Consider the following 25,350-nt stretch of genomic DNA (forward strand, 5'->3'; position numbering starts at 1 on the left):
TTCCTGGCCAATGGGAATTGCAAAGTAGGCATTTGGGATGGGGGCAGCATGCCGAGACCCCCCTGTCCCCCACCAGGGCCTGCAGGAACGTGCCGGCTGCTTCTGGGAGCGGTGCGGGGTCAAGGGAGGCAGGGAGCCGGCCTTAGCCCCCTGTGCCGCCGGACATTTAGCACCTAAAATCTCCTGGTTTGGCTTCCTTAGCTTCCAGGAGATAGAGCCTGATTCTGGGAGATTCATGGCGAGACTGGGATGGTTGGCAGTGCTACTCCCAACTAGTGACCACAGTTTGGGTACATTCATCAGAACATTAGAAGCATGGTTTTTTCATCATCTATTCTCCTCCTGTTTAAAAAGTTTCAGTCATCCAATCAGGGAGCAGAAATGATACCATGTGACTTAAGTGACCAGTCCTAGCAGACTGCTCATGAATATCTGATAGGCTGAAATTTGTTTGCCTAAACTACTTGAGAAATACATATGAATAATGAATAAAGAGATAGAAATTAGGGTCAGCACAGGAATAATTTGCAAACAGAAGAAAAGGATAAATTTGCAAAGAAATTGTATTCAAAATGAATAATTTGCCCAGTTCTAGCTGACAAGAGTTTGGGTTCTCTTTTTAACAGAGTTAATGTTTTTCCTACAGGCTCAGTAGAGTTTATTAGTGATTGTTTTATTCCTTCATGCTTGCTGTGATGCAGTGTAAGAGATTATATGGTTTTATAAAGAGTTGTCTAATCAGTTATTGTTTCTTTACATGAGTTTCAAAGCAGCTTTTCCTTGAAAACGCTGCTCCAGTAAGTTCTCACAAGTTTCACTGTCACAGCTACACATTCAAAACAGTTCTTCTGTGCCAAAGCTCCTGCCTGACCCATATTCAAGATAGGCTTTCCCTTAACGTCTCCCCTCTTTGCAACCAAACTCTCAGCAGCAAGCCGCCTGTCCACTTACTTTGCTTCCACTGCAGAAACCCATTTGAAGAAACAACATCTAACGAGGCAGCTCTTCATAATAGAGAGTAACCTGTTCCAGCCAGTTAACTTCTGGTTTCCTTGGGAGGTGGGGAGGAAATAGCAGTAGGAGGGAGGCTAGTTGGCATAGAGTGGGTGCGGGGTGGTCAGGTGGGTGATGATTGGCTGTGTCAGGGCTGAAGTGATGGAGGAGGGTGAGTCTAGGAGCAGGAGCATACAGCCAGAGCAGAGAGGTAGTGGCAGACAGTAGATGCTGGTGCTGCAGGAGCAGGAGAAGCAGGCAGGCAGTAGTGAAGCAAGCAGCACTAAGGACGCGTCTGGAGAGTTGAGTGGTACCAGGGAGTCAGGCCAGCTGGCCTAGGAGAGGACCCTCATGACAGCTGGTGTAAGGGTGGGGCAGACACATGGACCTGTATGAAGAGGAGAGGTGGGTGAAAGGAGCTGGTTGCTAGCAGGTTCTGTCTGTGTAAACTAATGGCTGCAGCACAGTGGCTGTGAACCATTTGATCACATACTGTCTATGAAGCACTGCTGAAGTGCTAGGAACAAAGGCCTGAATTCTCAGGGACATTATGGCCCCTTAGTGTAACTGAGAATCAGGCTCTACGGGTTTAATACACTAGAAGCACGTTCATACAGGTCACTCTACAGCAGCTGCACATTTCTCAGGACATGACAATAAGCAACCCATTTAAATTGTAAAACGTGAGATAATCTGCAGTGCGTTTGCATGCAGTGAAAGGACAAAATTTACACAATTTAGCCAAAGAAAACACCGCATTTTATTTAATTTTTCATCAGTTTTAAATTAAAAAGATTGCTGCTGTAAAAGGAACAGTAGTACTGTGAACCTCATCTCTGATCATAGCCCCTTGCATACTTCACTGTATAGAACAGCTGGAACTTTTGGAGCCACTTACAGAATTTGGATGCATCCACATCCTTTATTAGTATTTGAAAACCTTAGCCAACCTGTGTATTTCTCTCTTGCTTTTATTTAAGAGAATATGCTTTAAAACATGATGGGCAAAAATTTTAAATATTGGTGCTTAAGCTGCATCCCCTAAAATACACCCGTTGCCTGAACATAACTGGCATTTATTTGTTTGAATGAGGGATCTGCATGCATATATCAGGTGACAGCATGAGTGACCGGATACTTCTGTGTGAAAATTCCTAAGGGGACAGGGAAAAATGTCCATTTGTGTGATCAAATGCAGTAGTCAAAAAACATTTTTGAAAGAGGAAACAAAGGTTTCTCCTTTTGCAAAACAGATCCAAAGTAACCTAACTTTACAGTTAGGCAGTTTTGAAGAGCTTCTGATATATATGTAAAATATCTTACTACTTTTTGTCTTAAGCAGAAGAATCAGTGACAATTTAGGAATTAGCCTTTGAAGTGGCCAATAAAATGACAAAGAATTCACAGACTTTCTGGAATTTATCAATCACACGGATTTAGCATTTAGGGCTTGGTCTCACAATCAGCACTTTGTGGGATCATTGCTTGCTGTAGTACTGAGAATGATGCCATTTGGTGCCTCTCAGGGCTAGCTTCAGTTTCTCAGAAAAGCGTGCACAAGAATGATCAGATATGCAATTTAAAAAAATTAAATACTGAATATGAATATGTTCTACACTAGGATGTGCATATCAGACTCCCCTGGAAATGAGTCTGAATTTTTTTTCCTCCTTATAGTTCAATAAGGCTAGTTATTGGCTAGTTGGTTGCTACACAACATGCCTTGCATGTTGGGCCAAATGCATCTCCAAGGTTACCCAATGTGCAACATTATTACCTTTGAAGTGCTGATTTTCAGTGCAGCATTAGCACTTTACAGACCACCACAGCCTCCTACAGCACCCACAGAAGTGTGAGTGGAGGCTGGCTCCACAGAGGTTAAAGCAGGTTAGAAACTGGCCAACTGCCTGCTGCACAGGGCCTCCACAGTGCTACAAATATTGGCCTTATTTAAACAATATCGCTACTGCTAGGTCCTGAAAATACCCTTTCTGAGTCCGGTATTGACTGAAGACCACTGCTTACGTACCAAAGGGATAGAAATAGAAAGAGCATGACCTGAAGATGAGCTCTGTGTAAGCTCAAAAGCTTTTGTCTCTCACCAACAGAAGTTGGTCCAATAAAAGATATTACCTCACCCACCTTGTCTCTCTAATATACTGGGACCGACACGATTACAACAACACTGCAAACATAGATAGAGCATTGCCAGAGAATCCATTCCAGTTTTACACAGGGCCAGGATAGGGTTTGGGGAGCATTAATGAGCATCGTTAGACATCCAACCAGTGTGGATGAGTTCAGTAAAGCTGATAAATCTTTATATTAGCAATGATTACATTCAGTCCAGATTCCCATACACAACAGTCAGCACTTCAAAGTGACATGCTTTCTACACAGGGCAGCACTTGCGGGGTAAGCAATGAATTTTAATTGGAGAATGTTTGTGATTGAATGTTTATATATGCCAGGTGCTCTTGAAAAGACAGCATCATGTTGCCAGTACCAGAGACTTAGCCTGGGATCTTAGAGGAGACAAAAAAGAATCTGTGACCTCAAAAGTTTTATATAATCCACCCCCTCCCATCCAGATATCTTTATAAAATGTTCTGGAGTTGTTCTGAAACTCCTGAACATCTTGGGGTCCCTCTGTCCCCACAAATACAGCACAACACATTATGATTACACATGAATCCCCGCAGGTCTATGCTTGTCACTAGCATTCTTTGTAGGTGATTTACATTCCAGCAATATGTGTCTGAAAGGCAAGGAAGGAAAGAATGTCAAGTTAATTAAAGTTCCAGATGGATATCAGGCTTGCTACAGGAATCTTATTAAGTTAAAATAAATGGCAACCTCCTTGTGGAGAGAAATCAAAATGTAAAGGTGTTTTTCTTGCAAAAGAAGAGACTTGCAAGCCAAGAAAAGATTTCTGCCTCATTACAACCCACAGATAACATGATCTTGAAACCTGTATATCCATAGATGGGCTTCAATCCCTGCATTTTGAAAAGTGACTAATGATTTTGAAAAAAGAAAAGGAATACTTGTGGCACCTTAGAGACTAACAAATTTATTAGAGCATAAGCTTTCGTGAGCTCACGAAAATTTGTTAGTCTCTAAGGTGCCACAAGTACCCCTTTTCTTTTTGCGAATACAGACTAACACGGCTGCTACTCTGAAAACTAATGATTTTGGGTGCCTCAGTTATTGAGTGCCCAACCTGAGACACTTGCTTTTCAGAGGGTGGGTGCTAAGTATCATCTAAAAATCAGATCTTTTTATGTAGCTCAAATTCAGTACCTGCAAATTGAGATTCCCCAAATCACTAGTTGCTTTTGAAAAGGTAGTCCTAAATAACCACAGCATTAGACTCTTTGTCCCCTCTCCACGTGGGAATAAATAGTGTTATGTTTTTTAAATGGGGCATTACTTTTTGTTATTTGTCCAACTATTTAAAATGTCCTTGAGATTTGCATCATTTGTTTACATATCTGATATTACACACTATCAGAACAATTTACTGGGGTTCTGTCAAAAGTGGGGATAAAATTATCATAGAGTCTGATAAAAACTAGTAAAAATAATATTTACTTTGTGATATCTTACATCAGATACTCACCTTTCTTTTCCTCATGCATGTGCCACATATGAATCCAATAAGTCCATTGATGACTTGAATAAAACAAAGAACAGCTTCAATTGTACCAATCCCCAAGAGAAGAGAAAACAAGACAATATTCCACATAATAATGTTTTCAGGTTCTTTGCAAATGCTCCATGTTGTCTGATTAAACAAATAATTGTCTCTGTAAGTAGAAAAAATAATTGACAACTTATTATGAAGAGTGATTCAAAAAGACTTCATCTGTTAAGCATTATACTCAAAGATTGGGCCTGATTCTCTCCTTCTTGCTATCTTTAGAAGTCATTTGCAAAGTGAAAAGTGAATGTAAAACTCTAACACAGTGGTCTGGTAGCATTTTATGCCCACTTTGCAAAGGTGTAAATGACAACATAAGGTGCAGGGCCATGGAGAATTAGGTTTGCATTACATGGCTGCCTGCATAAGATACTGTGTTTTGTTTCAGGACAAATTTTAATGGCAAAATACAAAAGTCCACAGAATATCAAAAATGTGCCCATAATCTGTGGTAATATCTGACCCAGTTGCAATATCTGATCAGCATTCTCCAGTCCACTTTGCAAGATGTTGTCAGGGTTCACTTGCAAAAAGCCAATGAAGAGATTTTTGCTTTGCTTTTCAGAGGGATGTAGGAGAGGGCTCAATTTGGTAGATTTCCATCCAACTGTGTGATGTTTTAGCCATGTGACTCCCTTTGACTTTAATAGGAGTCAAGGCTCATATCTCATACAGTCCCATGAAAGTATCTTGACCTGCTGCTCACAAACCGGGTAGAATTAGTGGGGGAAGCAAAAGTGGATGGGAATCTGGGAGGCAGTGACCATGAGTTGGTTGAGTTCAGGATCCTGATGCAGGGAAGAAAGGTAAGCAGCAGGATACGGACCCTGGACTTCAGGAAAGCAGACTTTGACTCCCTCAGGGAACAGATGGCCAGGATCCCCTGGGGGACTAACATGAAAGGGAAGGGAGTCCAGGAGAGCTGGCTGTATTTCAAGGAATCCCTGTTGAGGTTACAGGGACAAACCATCCCGATGAGTCGAAAGAATAGTAAATATGGCAGGCGACCAGCTTGGCTTAATGGTGAAATCCTAGCGGATCTTAAACATAAAAAAGAAGCTTACAAGAAGTGGAAGGTTGGACATATGACCAGGGAAGAGTATAAAAATATTGCTCGGGCATGTAGGAAAGATATCAGGAGGGCCAAATCGCACCTGGAGCTGCAGCTAGCAAGAGATGTCAAGAGTAACAAGAAGGGTTTCTTCAGGTATGTTGGCAACAAGAAGAAAGCCAAGGAAAGTGTGGGCCCCTTACTGAATGAGGGAGGCAAGCTAGTGACAGAGGATGTGGAAAAAGCTAATGTACTCAATGCTTTTTTTGCCTCTGTTTTCACTAACAAGGTCAGCTCCCAGACTGCTGTGCTGGGCATCACAAAATGGGGAAGAGATGGCCAGCCCTCTGTAGAGATAGAGGTGGTTAGGGACTATTTAGAAAAGCTGGACGTGCACAAGTCCATGGGGCCGGACGAATTGCATCCGAGAGTGCTGAGGGAATTGGCGGCTGTGATTGCAGAGCCCTTGGCCATTATCTTTGAAAACTCGTGGCGAACGGGGGAAGTCCCGGATGACTGGAAAAAGGCTAATGTAGTGCCCATCTTTAAAAAAGGGAAGAAGGAGGATCCTGGGAACTACAGGCCGGTCAGCCTCACCTCAGTCCCTGGAAAAATCATGGAGCAGGTCCTCAAAGAATCAATCCTGAAGCACTTAGAGGAGAGGAAAGTGATCAGGAACAGTCAGCATGGATTCACCAAGGGAAGGTCATGCCTGACTAATCTAATCGCCTTTTATGATGAGATTACTGGTTCTGTGGATGAAGGGAAAGCAGTAGATGTACTGTTTCTTGACTTTAGCAAAGCTTTTGACACGGTCTCCCACAGCATTCTTGTCAGCAAGTTAAGGAAGTATGGGCTGGATGAATGCACTATAAGGTGGGTAGAAAGCTGGCTAGATTGTCGGGCTCAACGGGTAGTGATCAATGGCTCCATGTCTAGTTGGCAGCCGGTGTCAAGTGGAGTGCCCCAGGGGTCGGTCCTGGGGCCCGTTTTGTTCAATATCTTCATAAATGATCTGGAGGATGGTGTGGATTGCACTCTCAGCAAATTTGCGGATGATACTAAACTGGGAGGAGTGGTAGATACGCTGGAGGGGAGGGATAGGATACAGAAGGACCTAGACAAATTGGAAGATTGGGCCAAAAGAAATCTAATGAGGTTCAATAAGGATAAGTGCAGGGTCCTGCACTTAGGATGGAAGAATCCAATGCACCGCTACAGACTAGGGACCGAATGGCTCGGCAGCAGTTCTGCGGAAAAGGACCTAGGGGTGACAGTTGACGAGAAGCTGGATATGAGTCAGCAGTGTGCCCTTGTTGCCAAGAAGGCCAATGGCATTTTGGGATGTATAAGTAGGGGCATAGCGAGCAGATCGAGGGACGTGATCGTTCCCCTCTATTCGACACTGGTGAGGCCTCATCTGGAGTACTGTGTCCAGTTTTGGGCCCCACACTACAAGAAGGATGTGGATAAATTGGAAAGAGTACAGCGAAGGGCAACAAAAATGATTAGGGGTCTAGAGCACATGACTTACGAGGAGAGGCTGAGGGAGCTGGGATTGTTTAGTCTGCAGAAGAGAAGAATGAGGGGGGATTTGATAGCTGCTTTCAACTACCTGAAAGGGGGTTTCAAAGAGGATGGCTCTAGACTGTTCTCAATGGTAGCAGATGACAGAACGAGGAGTAATGGTCTCAAGTTGCAATGGGGGAGGTTTAGATTGGATATTAGGAAAAACTTTTTCACTAAGAGGGTGGTGAAACACTGGAATGCGTTACCTAGGGAGGTGGTAGAATCTCCTTCCTTAGAGGTTTTTAAGGTCAGGCTTGACAAAGCCCTGGCTAGGATGATTTAACTGGGACTTGGTCCTGCTTTGAGCAGGGGGTTGGACTAGATGACCTTCTGGGGTCCCTTCCAACCCTGATATTCTATGATTCTATGATTCTATGATTCTATCGCACAGCCATCACACAAGTCTGGTCAATAGCTCAATGGAAACAAAGCACCTGTGTCCTCCAAAACAAAAGCAGGCAGCTTCTCAGAGAATAAGGCAGAGAACTTGGACCAAGTGAAGGATGGCTGGGGCCTGCTCACTCAGAATAATACAGATTCAGGATCTGATAGCGCAGAACATCAATTCATTTCAGAAAAACCTAGATTTCCTGTTTGAAGGAAAATTGGCCCTTGCAGTTTGGAAGAGTCAGTACATCATACTTACGTCAGTGTGTCATTCCGGAAAGGGTAGATATATTCTCCATCACCGGTGTCACAAAGAGGCCCATTAATCAGTCCCAAGGATGAGATGACCACACAGTATACCCCTCCTGCAATTCCCAGCACAGCCAGCAGCACAGAGAGCAGCATCTGAAAGGGAGAAGGCCCTGAACATCATCTGTATGGTCACAGAGTATTATGGACACCTCAGACTGTGAATGGAAAAGGAACCCCTCTTTAGCTGTTTTGCATTTGGGCAATAAATAATAACAACCGTACTTTGGGGCCTGCTTCTCTGCTGCAGGAATTTGAAGTTGTTGAATCTTTCCAACTCTGGTGCAGCTACCCCCTGGACTGAAGAAAGGTGCAAATTGCATCCCACCTGCCTGCAGAGGTGGGTGAAGCCCAGACCTTTAGGAACATAGGACTGGATGGGTATGTCTACACTGCAGCTGGGAGCATGCTTCCAGCCCAAGTAGATAGACTTGCACTAGCTCGAATAGCAGTGTGGATGTTGTGGCTTAGGCAATGGCTCAGGCTAGCACCAACACTCAGACCAGGGGGCCAGGTGGGCTTGGACTCGGGTGGCTGGCCTGAGCTGCCGCCCATGCTACTGTTTTCAGTGTGCTGGCTCAAGCAGAGCTAGTGCGAGTCTCTCTACCTGGGCTGGGAGGCTCGCTCCCCGACTGTAAAATGAGAAAAGTCCATCTTGATCATCTCGGCTGACCTCTTATACATCACAGGCCACAGAGCCTCACCCAGCCCCTCCTGTAATAGACCCAGAACCTCTGGCTGAATTACTGAAGTCCTCGAATCATGATTTAAAGACTTCAAGTTACAGAGCATGTCGGCAAGACCCTCCCCCCTCCCTCCGCTAGACACCTGGGAAATAATTCTCTATAGTACTCAGAGACTACCCATTTAGTGTCCCATCATCGGCCATTGGAGATATTTGCTGCTAGCAGTTGCAGATTGGCTATGTGCCATTGCAGGCAATCATACCATCCCCTCCATAAATGTATTAAGCTCAGTTTTGAAGCCAGTTAGTTTTTTTGCCCCCCACTGCTCCCCTTGGAAGGCAATTTCAGAACATAAGAACATAAGGACGGCCATACTGGGTCAGACCAAAGGTCCATCTAGCCCAGTATCCTGTCTTTTGACAGTGACCAATGCCAGGTGCTCCAGAGGGAATGAACAGAACAGATGATCATCAAGTGATCTATCTCCTATCGCCCATTCCCAGCTGCTGGCAAACTTTACTCCTCTAATAGTTAGAAATCTTCATCTAATTTCAAGCCTAAAACTTGTTGATGGCCAGTTTATACCCATTTGTTCTTGTGTCAATGTACCTCTGATAGACCCTGGTCATTGGCAGGTAGAATCAACCTGGGACCTCTAAAGCAGGGATAGGGAATCTATGACATGCGGGCTGGATCTGGCTCACTGCTTCATTTCATCCGGCCTGCTGCAAGTCTCCCCCTCCTGCACCCAAACTTCCTCCCAGACCCCCCACTCCCAGCTGCACCCCAACCCCCCTGTCCCAGATTGGAACCCCCCCATCCAAACTCCCTCCTGGAGCCTGCACTCTGAACTTCCTCCTGCACCCCAACTCCCTGCCCCAGCCCTGGGCCCACTCTCGTACTCCAAACCCCTTGGACCCAGCCCAGAGCCCCCTCCTGCACCCCAACCCCCCATCCCTGCCCGGAGCCCCCTCCTCCACCCTGAAGCCCTCATTTCTGGTCCCACCCCAGAGCCTAGAGGAAGTCCCGAGCCTCTGCACCCCCCTGCAGGACTATGTGTAGCCCACGACTGACTTTTTCTGTGGGTCAAAGGCCCCTGATAGAAAAACGTTCCCCACCCCTGCTCTAAAGCTTAGTGCATGACCCTCTACTGCAGAGGTCTACAATCTGGGGGAGTATTCCCCTAGGCGGATGCAGAGTAATGTTCGGGGGGGTGAGGCTGGGGCTCAGACCAACCCCCACAGGGGGACGGGGAGCGAGCACTGTCTAGCTCTGCTGCTGGCCCCATGCCCAGGGATTGGCTCCCAGCCGTGGCTACCGACCCTGTGCCCGGGGTCCTAGCTGCCCACCCTGCACCTGGGGCTCTGGCGAAGGGTCAGCCAACCACCCAGGATCCACTCCCACCCTCTGCTGTAGCCCCAGCCTCAGCCCCCTTACTCCTGCCTGCTACCCACCCTCCCGGAGCCATGGCCCTGCTCCTGCTTCCATGGGTGGGGGGTGAGGACAGGGATAAGAGGAGGCGCAAGGTAAAAAGTTTGAAGACCACTGCTCTACTGCATGAGTTAAAAGCTTTTAGCCAAGGCTGTAGCAGATTCATTAACTTCTAGGAGATCTAGGTGCCACTAGAGGGGAACAGAGCACCACACCCAACAGGCATGGATTAAATAAATCAACATTAGCACTTAAATATTAGGATTGTCCTTTAGCTCAAATAGTTTTTCTCCTTCCTTGGTGTTTACCCCTTTAATTGTCTGGAGTTCCGCCAGTGTTGGCAGCCTATAAGACTGATTCCCTCAGCCAGCCACTTTTAATGATCTAAAAGTATATGGTTGCTGTTTGTATATGGAAAACTTTTATAAGTGGTGCTACCAGTGGTGCCTTTAATTAGGGTTGCCTAATACTTCCTGTTATAAGATGTGCTTTTGGTTGCTTATAACTTTGCCAAACTTTAACCATTTGGGATAAAATTTTCCATGTTGGGTGTCTGGCTCAGCCTGGATTTATTTATTAGAAAGTTTTGGATAAAATGGTTCAGCCAATTCCAGGAACAACATGAGGGAAAATACATTGTTTTTCCACCATGACTGAGTATGCTCCATGCTGGGACTACAGGGGCTGAGCAGGAATTTCCCTGCAGCTGCTCCTCTGAGCTATTGGGAGCTGCTGTGGTGCCACCAGGAAGATTGTCCAGTGATCTTAATGCTTCTGTTGCTGGTGCCTTGGTAGCATGGAAGGAGAAGGAAGTAGCTTTGTGGTGGAGATTTACAGAAGCTGGGGCGGGAGATGAAGATTAAGACAGGAGGGGGCAGAAGGAGAAAGGTCTTTAGCCACTGGAGAACTCTCCAGTCCAGAACATGGAATCAAACTTGGGATTCCTGAGTTTCAATGTTCTCTGCTGTCAACAAATATCTGTAAAACCCACTGGTAAAAGTGTGTCTCATTTTCCTTGAGTGGCTGATCTACATAGAGGATGTCAACCTACTACTACTACTACTACAACCTACTACTGTTATTGGTTACTGCCTTAGGTCAAATGGCAAAGGTTTGTGTTGTAGATCTAACAGTTCCAAACCTATTGATGAAACATGTGAAGGTTATTATGGTTCCACATGATGGAATTTCTGTGTTTTTTTCAGTATGCTTTTTTTAAAACGTAGGATGCTACAAAAAAGTTACAGCCAAGATTGAAACATCAAGCACTCAGAAATTAGGAAAAGCCAGAATTGAGGTTGCAAAGCTTAATTAGGCCCCCTTGTGCATTATGATATATAGCAGAGAAGTTTTATGGTATGTTACTTCTGCATCATGAGGCAGGAGACCCAAATTATGGACAAGATTGTGGGCTTTAAGCTTGTTGCCCTTAATTGTGCAGAGTGGAAGGGCAGGACATTGGAGGCAGCTCCTGGGGTGATTGTGCTCCTGTTTTAGGCACAATGTCTCCAGGAATGGTTGGGCAGCTCAGGCCTGAGTATGTCTGCTATTCCCTTTTACAGGCCGCAAGCTGAGTTCCCCATTATACCCACCCACCTTTGCTAGTGGGCAGTAGGGGAATCCGTTGAAGGATCTAGTGCTGTAGCTCACACCGGACTCCCCTGGTTCTTACACACTAAAAGCCAAAAGACTGTGATTTTTGCCTGATCCCTTAAGCCCTCCCTTTCCCTGCAAAAAGTGGGTAGAGGCTAGCCCTGCACTAATACCTCTTATAAATGGCTCAGGTTAAGGGACTACTAGATAACGATGCTCCTGTTACAGGAAATATTTGAGGGATTTCCTCTCATTATACCATAGTGGTGAGCATGTTTTTGGAGGAATACATCCCCTCCTGCAGGACACAGAAGCTCCTCTAGGTTGTTACTTTCCAAAATTTATTATACCCATTCCCATAATGAAAGAACAAAAGGGCGTTTAATGAAGTTAAAAGGCAATCATTTAAAATGTATTAACAGAAAGATCCATTCCATAACATATAATTAGTCTGCATAAATCACTGCAGATTGAAATGGAGAACTTAATGAGACAAATAAAAGGATGATAGTTAGATTTATACTTATTTACCATTTGTATTGCATGAGCGCCCAAAGGCCCCAGTGAGGATCAGGGCCCCATTATGCGAAGCACTGTACAAACACATTAACCCTTTCCCCCCCGTTGCTGAAGCCCCTTGTCGTTGTTTGTGAATCACTGGCAAAACAATTTTGAATATTCCAGCTCCCTGTAAAAAATCTGCAGAGCCATTTCCTTATATCATCCTTCAAATCTCTCCTTAAAACTCATCTCTGCTGCGGTGCTTATAAATAACTCAAAAGTGGCTGAGCCATTGGTGTACTGAGACTATTGCTTATTACACTAGTCAGAACATTTCTCTATTACCATGGGCTTCTCCCCATCTAATTTCTGCATCAAGCCATAACTTCTGCTTAAGCTGTAAAATAGCTTGTAAAAATATATCCAGTCTTGACTCAGACTGTGAGTGATGGAGAATCTACCATGTGGCGAGGTGAGCTGTTCCACATAGTTACCCTTCCTCATAAATGTGTACCTTATTTCTAGTCTGAATTTGTGTAGCTTCAGCATCCAGCCGCTGGTTCTTGTTATGCCTTTTTCTGCTAGATTAAAGAACTGTTTGCTGTCAGCCATCTCTTCTCCATGTATTTACTTGTAGAGTCTGATTGTCACCTTTTCCACTGTTCGTTATAGTCATTGGTGGCTCTTGTCTTATATTTAGCTTGTAAGCGCTTTGAGATAGGGACTGTCTTTTCATTCTAGATGCATTTACAGTGCTTAGCACAATGGAGCCTGATCCCATATTGGGGCCTTTGGGACTACTGCAATACAAATAATAACAACTGTAAAGCTGAAGTGTGTATGCACCAGCTGTCAGAGCAGGGAAGGCTAAGGCCAGACTTTTGGGATCTCAGCTCACAGTCAGGGATGCAGTAGTGAGTCAGGTTTCAGAGTAGCAGCTGTGTTAGTCTGTATTTGCAAAAAGAAAAGGAGTACTTGTGGCACCTTAGAGACTAACAAATTTATTAGAGCATAAGCTTTCGTGAGCTACAGCTCACTTCATCGAATGCATCCAATGAAGTGAGCTAGCTCTCGAAAGCTTATGCTCAAATAAATTTGTTAGTCTCTAAGGTGCCACAAGTCCTCCTTTTCTTTTTAGTAGTGAGTCAGCGGCAGAGTAGCAAGTGGAAGGATAGTGGAGCTGAGTGGTGCCAGTTAGATACCTCTTATTGTCTTAGCTGGCCGAGGGATCAAGGACTCAGGAGTGGGAACAAAGCCAGAATACATCATAGGGGGCTAGAAGGGAGTGTCTGTCTAGGCTGAGTGTTGTGCTGGGAGGAACAGTCTGAAACTCTGCCTGGGGGGCAGGGACTAGACTGGAAGAACAGCTGTGTTTGGGGTGCACCAGTAATTCTGGTGGACCTGAGCCCCATTTAGCTTATTTCACCTGTTGTGATATAGCATGTACTGCAGAGCAATTGACCAGCTGGCCATATCGGGTTGTGACTTGTTGCCATGTCCATCCAACGCTTTGTCAGATCAAAGGCAATTACTTAAAATCAGATTAAATTCCTTAAATTTTGTAAAGCACCTTAACAATGTAGAATGACCTCATTATGAGTCTTACTAAATGTAAACTGGTTTCAGAGTAGCAGCCGTGTTAGTCTGTATTCGCAAAAAGAAAAGGAGTACTTGTGGCACCTTAGAGACTAACAAATTTATTAGAGCATAAGCTTTCGTGAGCTACAGCTCACTTTGTATTGATGAAAATATTTTATTGCTCAGTTCTAGTTACAGGCTACTGCTAGCAAGGAACTGACTAGAAAAACATTTCTAAGTCAGTTTATCCTGGCTAACGAAAACCGCAGTACATCAGAAACAACAATTAATGTACAAGGCATGGAGATTAATTGAGATACCCTCACAGTTTGTTTGCTCTGTCATGTTTGTAATTTTTGAGGGACAAATTGTCCCTGGCCTGTGGTGGGTGGAGAGAGCACAGAGAGCCTTTCCATCTCTGGTGTGTAACTCACTGGAGGATATGGGTTATAGGTCCGTCTCAGTGATGCCCTGCAGAAGATTTGAGTCTGTTACAGTCCCAGCTATAGAGACTTGGCTTTAGCTCATCCTGTAACAGGTTTCACCTCTAGATGTAGGTACCCTGTTCACTCCCAGGTATGTTGGACAAGATGGCAGCTGTCACATCAGCTCTGTACAAGGGTGAGGGACAGCCCCCAGTCCCTGCATTTAGGGGAGCACAGAGATTTCTCCCTTCATGCACCCATGGAAAAGAACCATCACCAGAGGGAGGAAGGAGAGGCAGGACCCTGGCACTGTCCTCACATGAACAGCCACAGGAAAGGGGCTAGGCTGTGCCACCCTAGAGGATGGTATAGTTTGCCAACTCCCCCTGTGCACCATGAAACTGGAGCAGTGATTTGCTCTTCTTGGAGGGGGTAGTGCTACTTTGTCCCACTCCATTCTGTACTTATTATTGTGGCTAAATGCCCCAAATCTGGCCTTGGGATAGATACTAGTTTATATAAACACTCCAATATATTAACATTCTTGCTAGATGAGGCTGCTCCTGTGATGAGGTCAATCAATCATATGCTAAGCACAGGGATTCTGCAGGTCAAGCCCTGTTTCTGTATTGGGAGGATTGGACTGTCAGTGGTTGCGTGCTTTGTTCCTTTCCATCTGCTCAGCTTCCACTTACGGGTTGTTATTCCCGGATCATAGTGATTGCCCTTTTCAGCATGGAAATTGTTGCTTACCCCACATCTGTTAGCGCAACATCCAGCTCCACCTGCACCCAGCATCATAAATGCTGGCAAAATAACCTGTAAGTTAAGCACATATTGAATTAATGCACGAGGTCTCCATATACTCAGCTTTAGTTGGACAACAATGTGTGAATTAAGTGGGCTCATAGGATGAAGCTACTTTTAGCTACTTCTGGCTCTTCACTGTGTGGTACGCCAACAGAGACTCTCTTGCGCATTGGCAGAGTGACTTTAGGTAGCCCTATGGTATTCCAACTGACTCTAAGGGCTTGTCTACATTACCCGCTGGATCGGTGGGCAGCGATGGATCCAGCGGGGGTCGATTTATCGCGTCTAGTCTAGAAGCAATAAATCGACCACCAAGCACTCTCCTGTCGACTCCGGTACTCCACCGGAGCGAGAGGTGCAGGCGGAGTCGACGGGGGAGCATCAGCAGTTGACTCACCGCAGTGAAGACACCGCGGTGAGTAGATCTAAGTCAACTTCAGCTACGTGAATAACTTAAGTTGCATAACTTAAACCGATCCCCCACCCCCAGTGTAGACCAGGCCTAAGGAAGTTAAGTGCAGTATTAAGGGGATTGAAGGGCAGATTTGCAGCTAGTGTAAACCAATGTAGCTCCATTGGCTTCAGTGGAGCTACACCAGTTTACACCAGTTGAGAATCTGGTCCTAAACTAGAGTGAGGGGATTTAAATTGCACCATCTTACTCATCATCCCTGAATTTGACCTTTCGTGTTAGACCACAGGAAGGTGCAAACAACACAATTCAGTCAACACTCTCTGAGCTCAGCTCAGTTTGATCCATGGTAATTATTAGCTGGAGTCAAGTTGATAAGGTGTAGCCAGCAGTCCCGTCCATGACTGTGCCATGGCAGGATGTGCTATCACGCCACATAGGGTCTCCCTAGACCAGCGGTTCTCAAACTTTAGTAATCCGATGATCCCCATTTTGATTTAAAATTTTGGTAGGGACCCCCAAGCCCACCGCTCAGCCCCAAGCACTGCCCCCAGCCACAGCTTCCCCCAAGACCCTCCCCCTCCCCACCTCTTCCTGCCCCTGCTCCACCCATACCCCTCCTCTTTCCTGCCTCTTTCCACCCCATCCCCCGAGCACTCCCCATTCCCCCTCCTTCCCCTCCCTCCTAGCGCCTCCTGCACTCCAGGGGGGAACAGATGTTCCCTGGTATGCAGGAGGTGCTGGGAGGGAGGGGGAAGAGTTGAGGGAGGAGTTGATCAGCGGGGTCCATAGACCCCCTGGAGTACCCTTGTGGACCCCCAGTTTGAGAAACGCTGCCCTAGACCAAACTGGTTGGAGAACTACATGGTCTGTCTGTGTCCAGTAACCAGAACAAAAAATCCCCCTTTATGTTCATAAAATAGCTGAGTCCACTGTCGTTTGTGTAGCTCTTTCATGCAGCAACTTGGGAGAGAAAAGCATTTCACTGTGGCTGTCTAACAAGGGAATGGAAGGCAGGATGGACTCGGGGACAGGTGGTGTATTTGAAACTACTATTAACTCTCTTTTTTTTTAAACTGACTAGATTTCAACCTGACAGTATCCCTTTAACAGTTCATCGCAACACTTCCACAAGTGCTCTGGGCAGAAAGCGAAGAATATAACATCCATTGTAAGTGAACCTCAGTGGAGAATTTATGTGAGCAGAATGAAAATACTTCTGTTGGAATTTGGCTAGGACATTGGGATTAAAAAAATTCTCCTGTTGCGAAAAGTGCAGGTAGTCAACAACGCAACCCCAGCAACACAGTGTCCTCTAGTACCTTCCTCAGGCATTTTAGAGTATTGACTGAGAGGCAAGAGTGCCATCTACTGAATCAGCAGCCCTGCTTCCCTCACTACCCTCGTTTTCCTTGAAGGCCTCCTGTCTAGTCTGTGAGTGGGCTATTTTGTCTCTGCTTTGAGCAAGTTCATTTGTTTGGAGTTCAGGGCTTGTTTGTTGCGTCTCGCTTTTCTGAACATCTGTATCTTCTTGCCTTTTGAGGTTAGAATGAAAATTTGCCAGTACGCTGGCATCAGTGAGGTGGGGGTCTATGTGTTGCGGGGGTTCAGTCACTTCCCAATGGTGTCATTCTACGTTTGCAGCATCGAGTACTCGTAACAAATGAGTCATTCTTCCTTTCCTTAAATGTCTGAATTTGCAAAATAAGGAAATTGAGGGGTTTTAAGCAAAATAAAGTTATGTGTTCTGTTTTTATAAGGGCATGTCTTTTAAAAAGCAGCTGTGGAAGACAAGGAGAGAGTAAGGTTGAAATGAGCCAAAGCTGGCTACTAAACGGGAAGGTTGTTCTTGTAGTTCTGGCACTGGTGTGGTACACAGGAACCTGGATTCAGTTCCCAGTGTGAGACTGACTTTCTATGCGACCTTGAACAAGTTGTTTAATTTCTTCATGTTTCAGTTCCCTTGCTATCACGTGGGGATAATACTCCCCTTCTCCCACACTTTGTCTATTCACACCTCTTTCTCAGTCTATCACATAATTTCATGGAAAACATACACACTTAACAGCACTGTTTTGCTGATCAATAACTTCTCGTAGTGCAGTTGTCAGTGTTTTGGAGATCAGTGCAACGCCTCTTCCCTTCTCTGTGTCCACTTTTGCTGCGCACCATCCTGGTCACAGCCTAGCCTTATTAGACCCCTCAAGAGAAGTCATGTTCTGAATGTGACACAGGGCTCTCATGCTGAACATTAGTCTTTCCTTTCATTGAAAGCCAGTGGCCCTTGGGCTTGGAATGGTATGAATTTTTCACAAGTACCTGTGGTACAGTTTTAATCTTTGTTCAGACTCCCTGTTCATACATCCAAAACTCAGCATGAGGGATAGGCCTATGGAGTAGGTGGATGGTACACAAGAAGAGCCAGGCAAGCTATTCATAGCAGACAATTTACTCATTTTTCTGTTTGTGAAATATGGGCCTGATCCAAGCCCTTTATACTTAATAGGAGTTTTTCCATTAACTTCAGTGGGTTTTGGATCAGGGCCTTACCGAGAACAGACTTTGATTTTTATGGATTTGTTGTTCATAAATATTCAGTGAGGAGTACATTTCATCTCCTCCTTTATGTGAGGAGATGACAGCCTATTTAGTGTCTGTGGTCTATTCACTTAGACTCTTTACTGTTCATTATTTGTGGTATATGATTTGTCACCTCGGTTGCATGGCTTTTTTTCCTGCTCCTTGATTGCATGACTGAATATGTATGGACAAGGACAAGCACTTCATACAATCTATTCAAACACAATGCATATACAACTGAGGGAATTCACACAAAGAACAGGCATTCCCTAAACATGCATGTGGACAAATACCTGGTCACCCACATATTCACAGAAAAATGACCAAAAGTAAAAAAAAGGTTCAACCATTTTCGTAACAGCTATTTGGAATTCAAACAGTGCTCAAAAATAGAGGAGCAGTTCAGCACTACTTGATTTTGACAACAGCTCCAATAAGGGCAAGCCCAAACAAGTTTCAGTGCCTAATGAAAGGAGCAACAAGGCAAAACAACTCAATAAATGTGAGAACTTACAACCTAAAGCTGAATTTACACATTGAGCCTCAAAGAAACTGGTGTGTGTGTTTACTACATAAATAATGAAAAGCCAACATTTTTGTTTCCTTTAATATTTGTAATTTGGAATTTCTTTGGACACCAGGATTTTCATAAAGAAGTTATATTTCTTTATATAGGTGATTTCCCCTTAGCCCTCTGGAAAGATGCCTTCTCAGTTTTAGACCCCAAATAGTTTTAAACTTTTTCCCACAGATAAGTTGTGTCATCTACAAATGTAAAGGCAGCCCCCATGGATTGTTATTTGGAATTGACAGAGGCATTGATAATCTTTAAAAAGTTGAAATAATTAAAACAACAACAACAATGACAAAATTTCTCTCTTACCAGTATCCCAGCTCCAAGAATGCCATGGAAAAACCAGACCAAATCAGTTATCTTGTCGGTCTCTATAACATTTCCATTGGGGAAGTACAGGAGAAGATTGGAGATTATGGCACATACAGCTAATGGGAATAACACGACCCCAATGCACTTTGAACACTTTCCAGTGCACATTGTAGCTCACCCCTGTGGAAAGAAATGAGAGAGGAAAGTATGGGTCATGGCACAGTTTAAAAAACAGTGAGACTTTACAAGGCAATAGTTTTCTTTCTTTGTTGGAAAGAACTTTAAAGTATGTGACACTTGTTATGAAGCAAGATATTTTCAATTAACCATTTATTTAAGAAAGGCTCAACTCTATATAGAGTTGTTCACCACCAGTTCAAAACTGGCCCTGGTTAGTAGTAAACAAATATTGGTTGCTCAGTGTCCTATGTGAAATGGCTGTGTCTGATGTGAAATGAATTGGTGGTTTCATTCTAGTTCCTACAGAACAGCTGTTCACATCCTAACAATCTAAGGAGTGCTTCCTTCCTAACAATCTAAGGAGTGGGGTCAAGGACTGAATAGGCATGAGACTGAGACATCCTCTTTCAATTGGTTAGATCTTCAGGCTTGGCATGAGGTGCATAGATAGCATGGTTTGGAGCAGGTTACATTGCTGTTGCCTGTGTGGTGTGCTTGTTCGAGAAGAGGACTTCAGTTTCAGGACTGTCTGATTGGTCCCTATATGAGGGCTAAACTTATTTAAAAGAAAACCAGTGCAGAGGTACATGTAGTTCTGTGGGTATTTGTGGAGAGCAGATATTTGCCTGAGACACACAGTAGCTAATAGTGCCAGGTCATCTCATCTTCAGAAAAGTGCAAAGACCGTTGTATTGTGAAAAGCAGCGGCTCTATATTTTCTGGCTGTCAGGTTTTTTTGCTAATATGTCCCATTCTATACTAAAAATATGCCTGGTAACTCATACCCAATAGTGAATCTTTACTCCATAATTAAGCTATTGGGGGCCACTATTTTTCTACAGCACACATTTGGCATCAACAACAACAGTAAAGCTTCCCCACACTGCTAATCCTGGAAGGATTTCCTCTAAGGCCTTGTTTACATTGAGAATTTCCCCAAATGCCAGCAACCAAAGGACAGCCACTGATGTAATTGCAGTGGTCTAATCCCAAAGTACAGACAAAGAAACCCTCAGTTTGCACCAGCACCTCTTATACTTGCTTGAAACTTGGGTAAGTCCACCGTGCAAATCACTGTTTTCCTTGTCTACCCTTGAGTGTTGCACCAATGCAACTACTTTGGCAGATGGCTATTAACTACTGGAATTGGGGAAAATTTCCAAAGAAGACAAGACCTCAGAGGGAGAGCATGATTTAGACTTCATGCCCATTCATTTCTTTGCTTCTCTACTCAGTCTACAAAAAAGAAAAAAGAAAAAAAGACAGAGACAAGATGGGTGAGGTAATAACTTTTTCTGGACCAACTTCTGTTGGTCCAAGAGATGAGCTTTTGAGCTTAAATGGAACTCGTCTTCAGGTCACCACCCCGCAACCTTGCCAAGCTGATCATCAGAAGCAAGCTCCCCACAGATCAAACCCACCAATTCAAAGCAGCACCAGATCTTGCCAGATGCAAAACCTGCAGACACATTTCTACTGCTATGATGATCAACACCCCCCACAACATACCTTTCAAGATCCATGGGTCCTACGCATGCCTATCACAACATATGGCATACCTTATCCAATGCACTAAATGCCCCAATAACAACTATATGGATGAAACCAGATCACTATGCTCTCAAACGAACTCACACAGAACAATGATAAAAGACAAAAAGTCCATATCACCCATGGGTGAACACATTTCACAACATGATCACTCTGTATCTGACCTCTCAGTCCTCTAAAGAAATCCCGCACAACACCTTCAAAAGACGAGTCATGGTCAGGTGTTAACAAGCCACTTCACCTTGAATGGTCTCTTAGAATATGTGTTAACTACTTTTGCTAAACAATCTGTTCCAGCTTGTATTTACCTGAGTACCTTTCCCATACCTGAAGAAGAGTTCTGTGTAAACTCAAAAGCTGGTCTCTTTCTCCATCAGAAGTTAGATCAATGGTGTGGTGTGGAGTGATATTACCTCACTCACCTTGTCTTAGTAATACAACAAATCTTCATTTGATTTTTTTTTATTTTTAAATATTAACCTGACTTGTCTCTCTAATATCCTGGGAACAACACAGCTATAACAACACTACAAGATAATACCAATAGTGATTGAGTGGTTTACGGCGTGGAAATCTATCCACTAAGAAGTGAACTCATATTTCCAGTCCTTCTCACATAGGATACTGAAAGGTAACTTTCAGTCACTGTGGATTTGGATTGGATTCACACCATTGATCTAGAAAAGAAAGGCTTCAGATCCCAGGCCGGACAGCATCCTCTCAAGATGAAACCCATGAAAAGGGACAAAGAGATAGGGAAACTCCATGATGTTCCCACCACAGAAATTTCTTTCTACTATCCCCTCTGATGTGAGAGGACTTCTATATGACCCACTTTAGTACTGTACAGACGATAGATTGATTGTATTTCAGTATGGTGTGCTTCTTCATCAGCTGGTTCAATCAGAATGAAATCTTTAGATAACATGTCCTTATCAGGGTTAGTGCACTATATACACAATGCACAGTTTTCAGAGGCTACTGCTAAAATATTAAATAAAGAACAGAAACAGATTAGAGGTTTAATACTAAACTCACAGATATCACCAACCCCCAAAGGAGGGAGATCTGATTGATACTGGAACCTGATCCACAAATAGTTCTCCATGAGAGGTTTGAAGTTTGAGATTACAGGAATTGGGGTTTTTTATTATTATTATTATTTTCACTGTGCTATTAACATCTAGTAGAAACCCACAATTATTATTATTATAATAACTGCTATTATTAATAAATATTCATATTGCCATAGTGACTAAAAGGATCAAGGACCCATTGTGCTAAACACTGTATAAAATAGAGGTAGATACAGGCAGGTAGATCTCTGCCTTCAAGAAGTTTATCATCTAAAAAGAGGAGTGATTTATAAAGTGTAGGGAAGGGGGGAAATGATCAAACTATATGCAATTTTTATACACAGACATACATTTTTATATATACTGTGCAAATATTTTTGGAATAACAAAAAAGTCAGTATCAGACTTCCAGTGCCTGGAATGCTCCTCAGTTTAGCCATTATAAATTGGCTGATTTTTCATTGGTATTGTAGCAGAAGTGGGTCTTGAGAAGGGATGTGAAGGAGGAATGGGTAGTAGCTTTAGAGAGCAGTTCATGGAGGGTGTCCCAGGCATAAGGGGCAGTGTGGAAGAAAGCAGAAAAATATTTGAGGGAGAAGCAGACAAGCTGATGGTTGAAGCTGGCATTACTGGCAGAGAAGGGACGTCAGGGCAATGAGTTAAGAGAGAAGAGAGGACCAGTGAGTTGTGTATGACATGAAGTTTGAACTTGGTACAGTGGAACTGAGGGCTACAGTGAAGGGATTCCCAGAAATGCAGGATATTGCTGTCACATAGTAGAGATTGCCAGTCTTTTTGTCAGTCTGCATTTCTAAAGAGTGTAATTTGCATTGTTCTCCACTGCTACAGATTTAACAACAAAATTTAGCATTTACATACCACACCTTCTGAGCATTTTACAAGTATTACATACAGTAATTCATCTTTTAAACAAGTTATCTGTAATTAAACGATTTTAGAGTGATATGTTTAAGAATGGTAATTCTTGCCTCTCACTATCATTGCTTACTATTCAGACAGTGCCCAAAATTGGGCAGAGCATTTTACAATCATTTACGAAGACAGTCCCTGGCTCAAAGAGAGAAAAAAAAATCTGAATAGATAGGCAACTTACAAAGGAAGGATGAAGAGGGAGGGGAAATGGATGTAGATATTTTTCCTTTGTCATTTTTTCTTTGTCAGTCTTGTGTATTTGCCTTTTCTTAAAAAAATTTGCTTTTGCCCATCTACACTTACTTTGCATTTTAACCCTTGCTCTCTTCCTGTGCATGCCAACCCTTGTCTGTTTGCACTACCATTTTCTCAAAATAAGCACATACAGCTTAACCACATTTCTGTAAGAGTCAAATCATGTAGGGAAGTTTCATATTCCCCTTGTGCAGCTTTCAGATATACCCATAGGGCCAGATCATTGGCTGATGTAAATCAACATAGCTCAAACAACTTCACCAGAGTTAAAATGAATTACACCAGATGAGGATCTGGTGTACTATCTTTGCAATGTCTGACTATTGCTACAGACTGCAAGGAGAATCAACCTAAGCATCGACAGCCAAGTTCAGCGAGGGCTTCTCCCACTGAAGTCATTGCAGCTTGCACCTGCCCACATCAGGGCTGAATCTGATCAAGTTACAGAAGAGAAGACAAACCAGAGAGACTTGAACATCTTGCCAATCTTACAAAGAAGAATCAAACCCACTCCCTTCAACTTCAGTGAACAAGACTGTGTCTGCAGTAGCCTTCTGCTTTTTAATTAGAGCTCTCAATACGTTAACCTATGTAAAGCTGAAGAAAGTAAGAAAATATCTCTGCTTACCTGGCTATACAGGATTAAAATAGCTACCAATGTTTCAGCTTGCTAAACAGCAAAGTGATTTTTCAACTGGCTTAAAGTTTTATATTTCCCCTCTCCCTGTACCAGCCTCAGAGAGGTACAGAAATGTTCTTGAGTGATAGATTCCATTAAACAAACAGGAGTTTCTCCCCAAAGAATGAGGAAATATCCAAAACTATCCCTGGTTGGCCCGCGCACAGGCTGCATGTCACCCTGCAGTATTGATTTTTTTAAGGCACTGTTCCACTGGTCAATGCCTCCCCTAGGTCACATTGATTTGCTGTAGGTCAGTGCAGTCCTTTTTCCTGCCACAACCTTTTAAGTTGTGCATGATGTCACATATTAGGAAGGCCAAAAAAAGAAACAAATGTAATGCAAAAAATAAATATGAATGTATTAAGCCAAAAGAATGTACAAGATGATGGCGAAATACAGTGGGACGCTCTTAAAGAAAAGTCTTTTTGTTTTTCACAGAGCAGTTTTGCTCTATGTCAAAGTCTGGCCCAGTCTTTGCCCGTAGTGTAGAGCTGGTTCCATAGTCAGCTGATACATGGGGTTTGGGCTTAGGCCCCAAGAGGTTTGATCACCTCTGAGTCCAATAAACTGCTATTGCTCCCTGCAGCACTTTCTATAGCCATTAGGAAGCAAAACACAAGAGGCAGCAGCTTCTTCCTCCACTTCTTCTGCAAGGCCCATTGCTGAGCAGGGACTGGAAGGAATTCTGCTTCTCACTGTAAAGTGGTCAGGAGTACCATTGGCTCCCAGCCTGTCCCCAGAACTGTGACTCTTCCAACTGGTCAAAGACCAGCCAACAAGGGGGGGAAGAGAAGGAGGAGACACAGCAGATAGGACCTCAGATATGGGTGAGGGGGTTGGAGCACAAGGCCAGGTGAAAGAATAAGAGTTTGTAGGATGGCAGAGGTGGGGAACTGCAGCTTGGGGAAAGCAGACAGGTACTACAGAGGGTTGATAGTTGGGTTGTGTGCATATGGTGGCAGTGTATAAGATGAGCATGGGGTGGTTCATGTGTGTGATGGGAGAGTATGACCCTAAGAGCATCCCAGGGCCAGAGAGCCAGGGGCTTGCTGCTATCAGGTAATGAGTTTCAGATGGCCTGATCAATTCAATGTATCCCAACTCACTATGATTATAATCTGTATCTAAAAGGTGTCATGTAATGTGTCACTGGAAAACTAATAACTAACAGATCATTAATATTCTTGCATGCTGTATGTAGTTGGTGGGTATTAAGAGTTATGGATATATGCTGGGATCATCACTAATGTGTGTTTAAACCAGGCATGTCAGGGGGAGTTCGTAAATAGCTTGCCCTAGACAAAGGAATGTGTGTGCTTCTTAGACCAACCCAGTCATTAGGCAGAGTCAATGAAGGTCCATTTACATACTAGGTAAACAATCCTAACAAGGGGGGGAGGAAGAGAAACTTTATCTGGCTATAAAGACAGGGGGTCCGAACCTCAAGTGGTAAGCAACTGAATCAACTGCTTGTATAAATATTACTGTATTAGAAAAGTATAACTAGTGAGGTGTTTTATGAAAGCCTATGACACACAGGTGATTAATATCAGTGTGAATTGTATGTATTAACACTACTTCAGGAATTGTGGATACTCATTGATATTATGCTTTAGAGTCTGTGACCAAACAAAGGGAGAAACAGGTTTTACCCAGAGAGGAGGGAAGGCTGCTATCTACCTGTCTCCAGAGAAATTAAGCAAGGTGTGACCAAAAACAACAGAAGCCCCATTTATATAGAAATCAGTAGGGGGATGGA

At 43.7% G+C, this 25,350-nt stretch overlaps 1 protein-coding gene across 1 annotated transcript; it reads right to left on the minus strand.

The window, feature by feature from the left end:
- On the minus strand, positions 1-23,619 carry LOC119844243 (transmembrane 4 L6 family member 1-like). Its single transcript, XM_038374842.2, has 6 exons — positions 23,538-23,619; positions 18,912-19,094; positions 14,980-15,045; positions 7,963-8,108; positions 4,616-4,802; positions 1-3,751 (listed from the first exon to the last, which is right to left on the minus strand). Exons 2-6 carry the CDS (start codon positions 19,080-19,082, stop codon positions 3,731-3,733), a joined length of 591 nt encoding a protein of 196 aa, XP_038230770.1. The 5' UTR covers positions 19,083-19,094; positions 23,538-23,619; the 3' UTR covers positions 1-3,730.
- Between the last annotated feature and the right edge of the window lie 1,731 nt (positions 23,620-25,350).

The sequence above is a fragment of the Dermochelys coriacea genome, chromosome 1, assembly GCF_009764565.3.
Source record: "Dermochelys coriacea isolate rDerCor1 chromosome 1, rDerCor1.pri.v4, whole genome shotgun sequence".
NCBI classification, from domain to species: Eukaryota; Metazoa; Chordata; order Testudines; family Dermochelyidae; genus Dermochelys; species Dermochelys coriacea.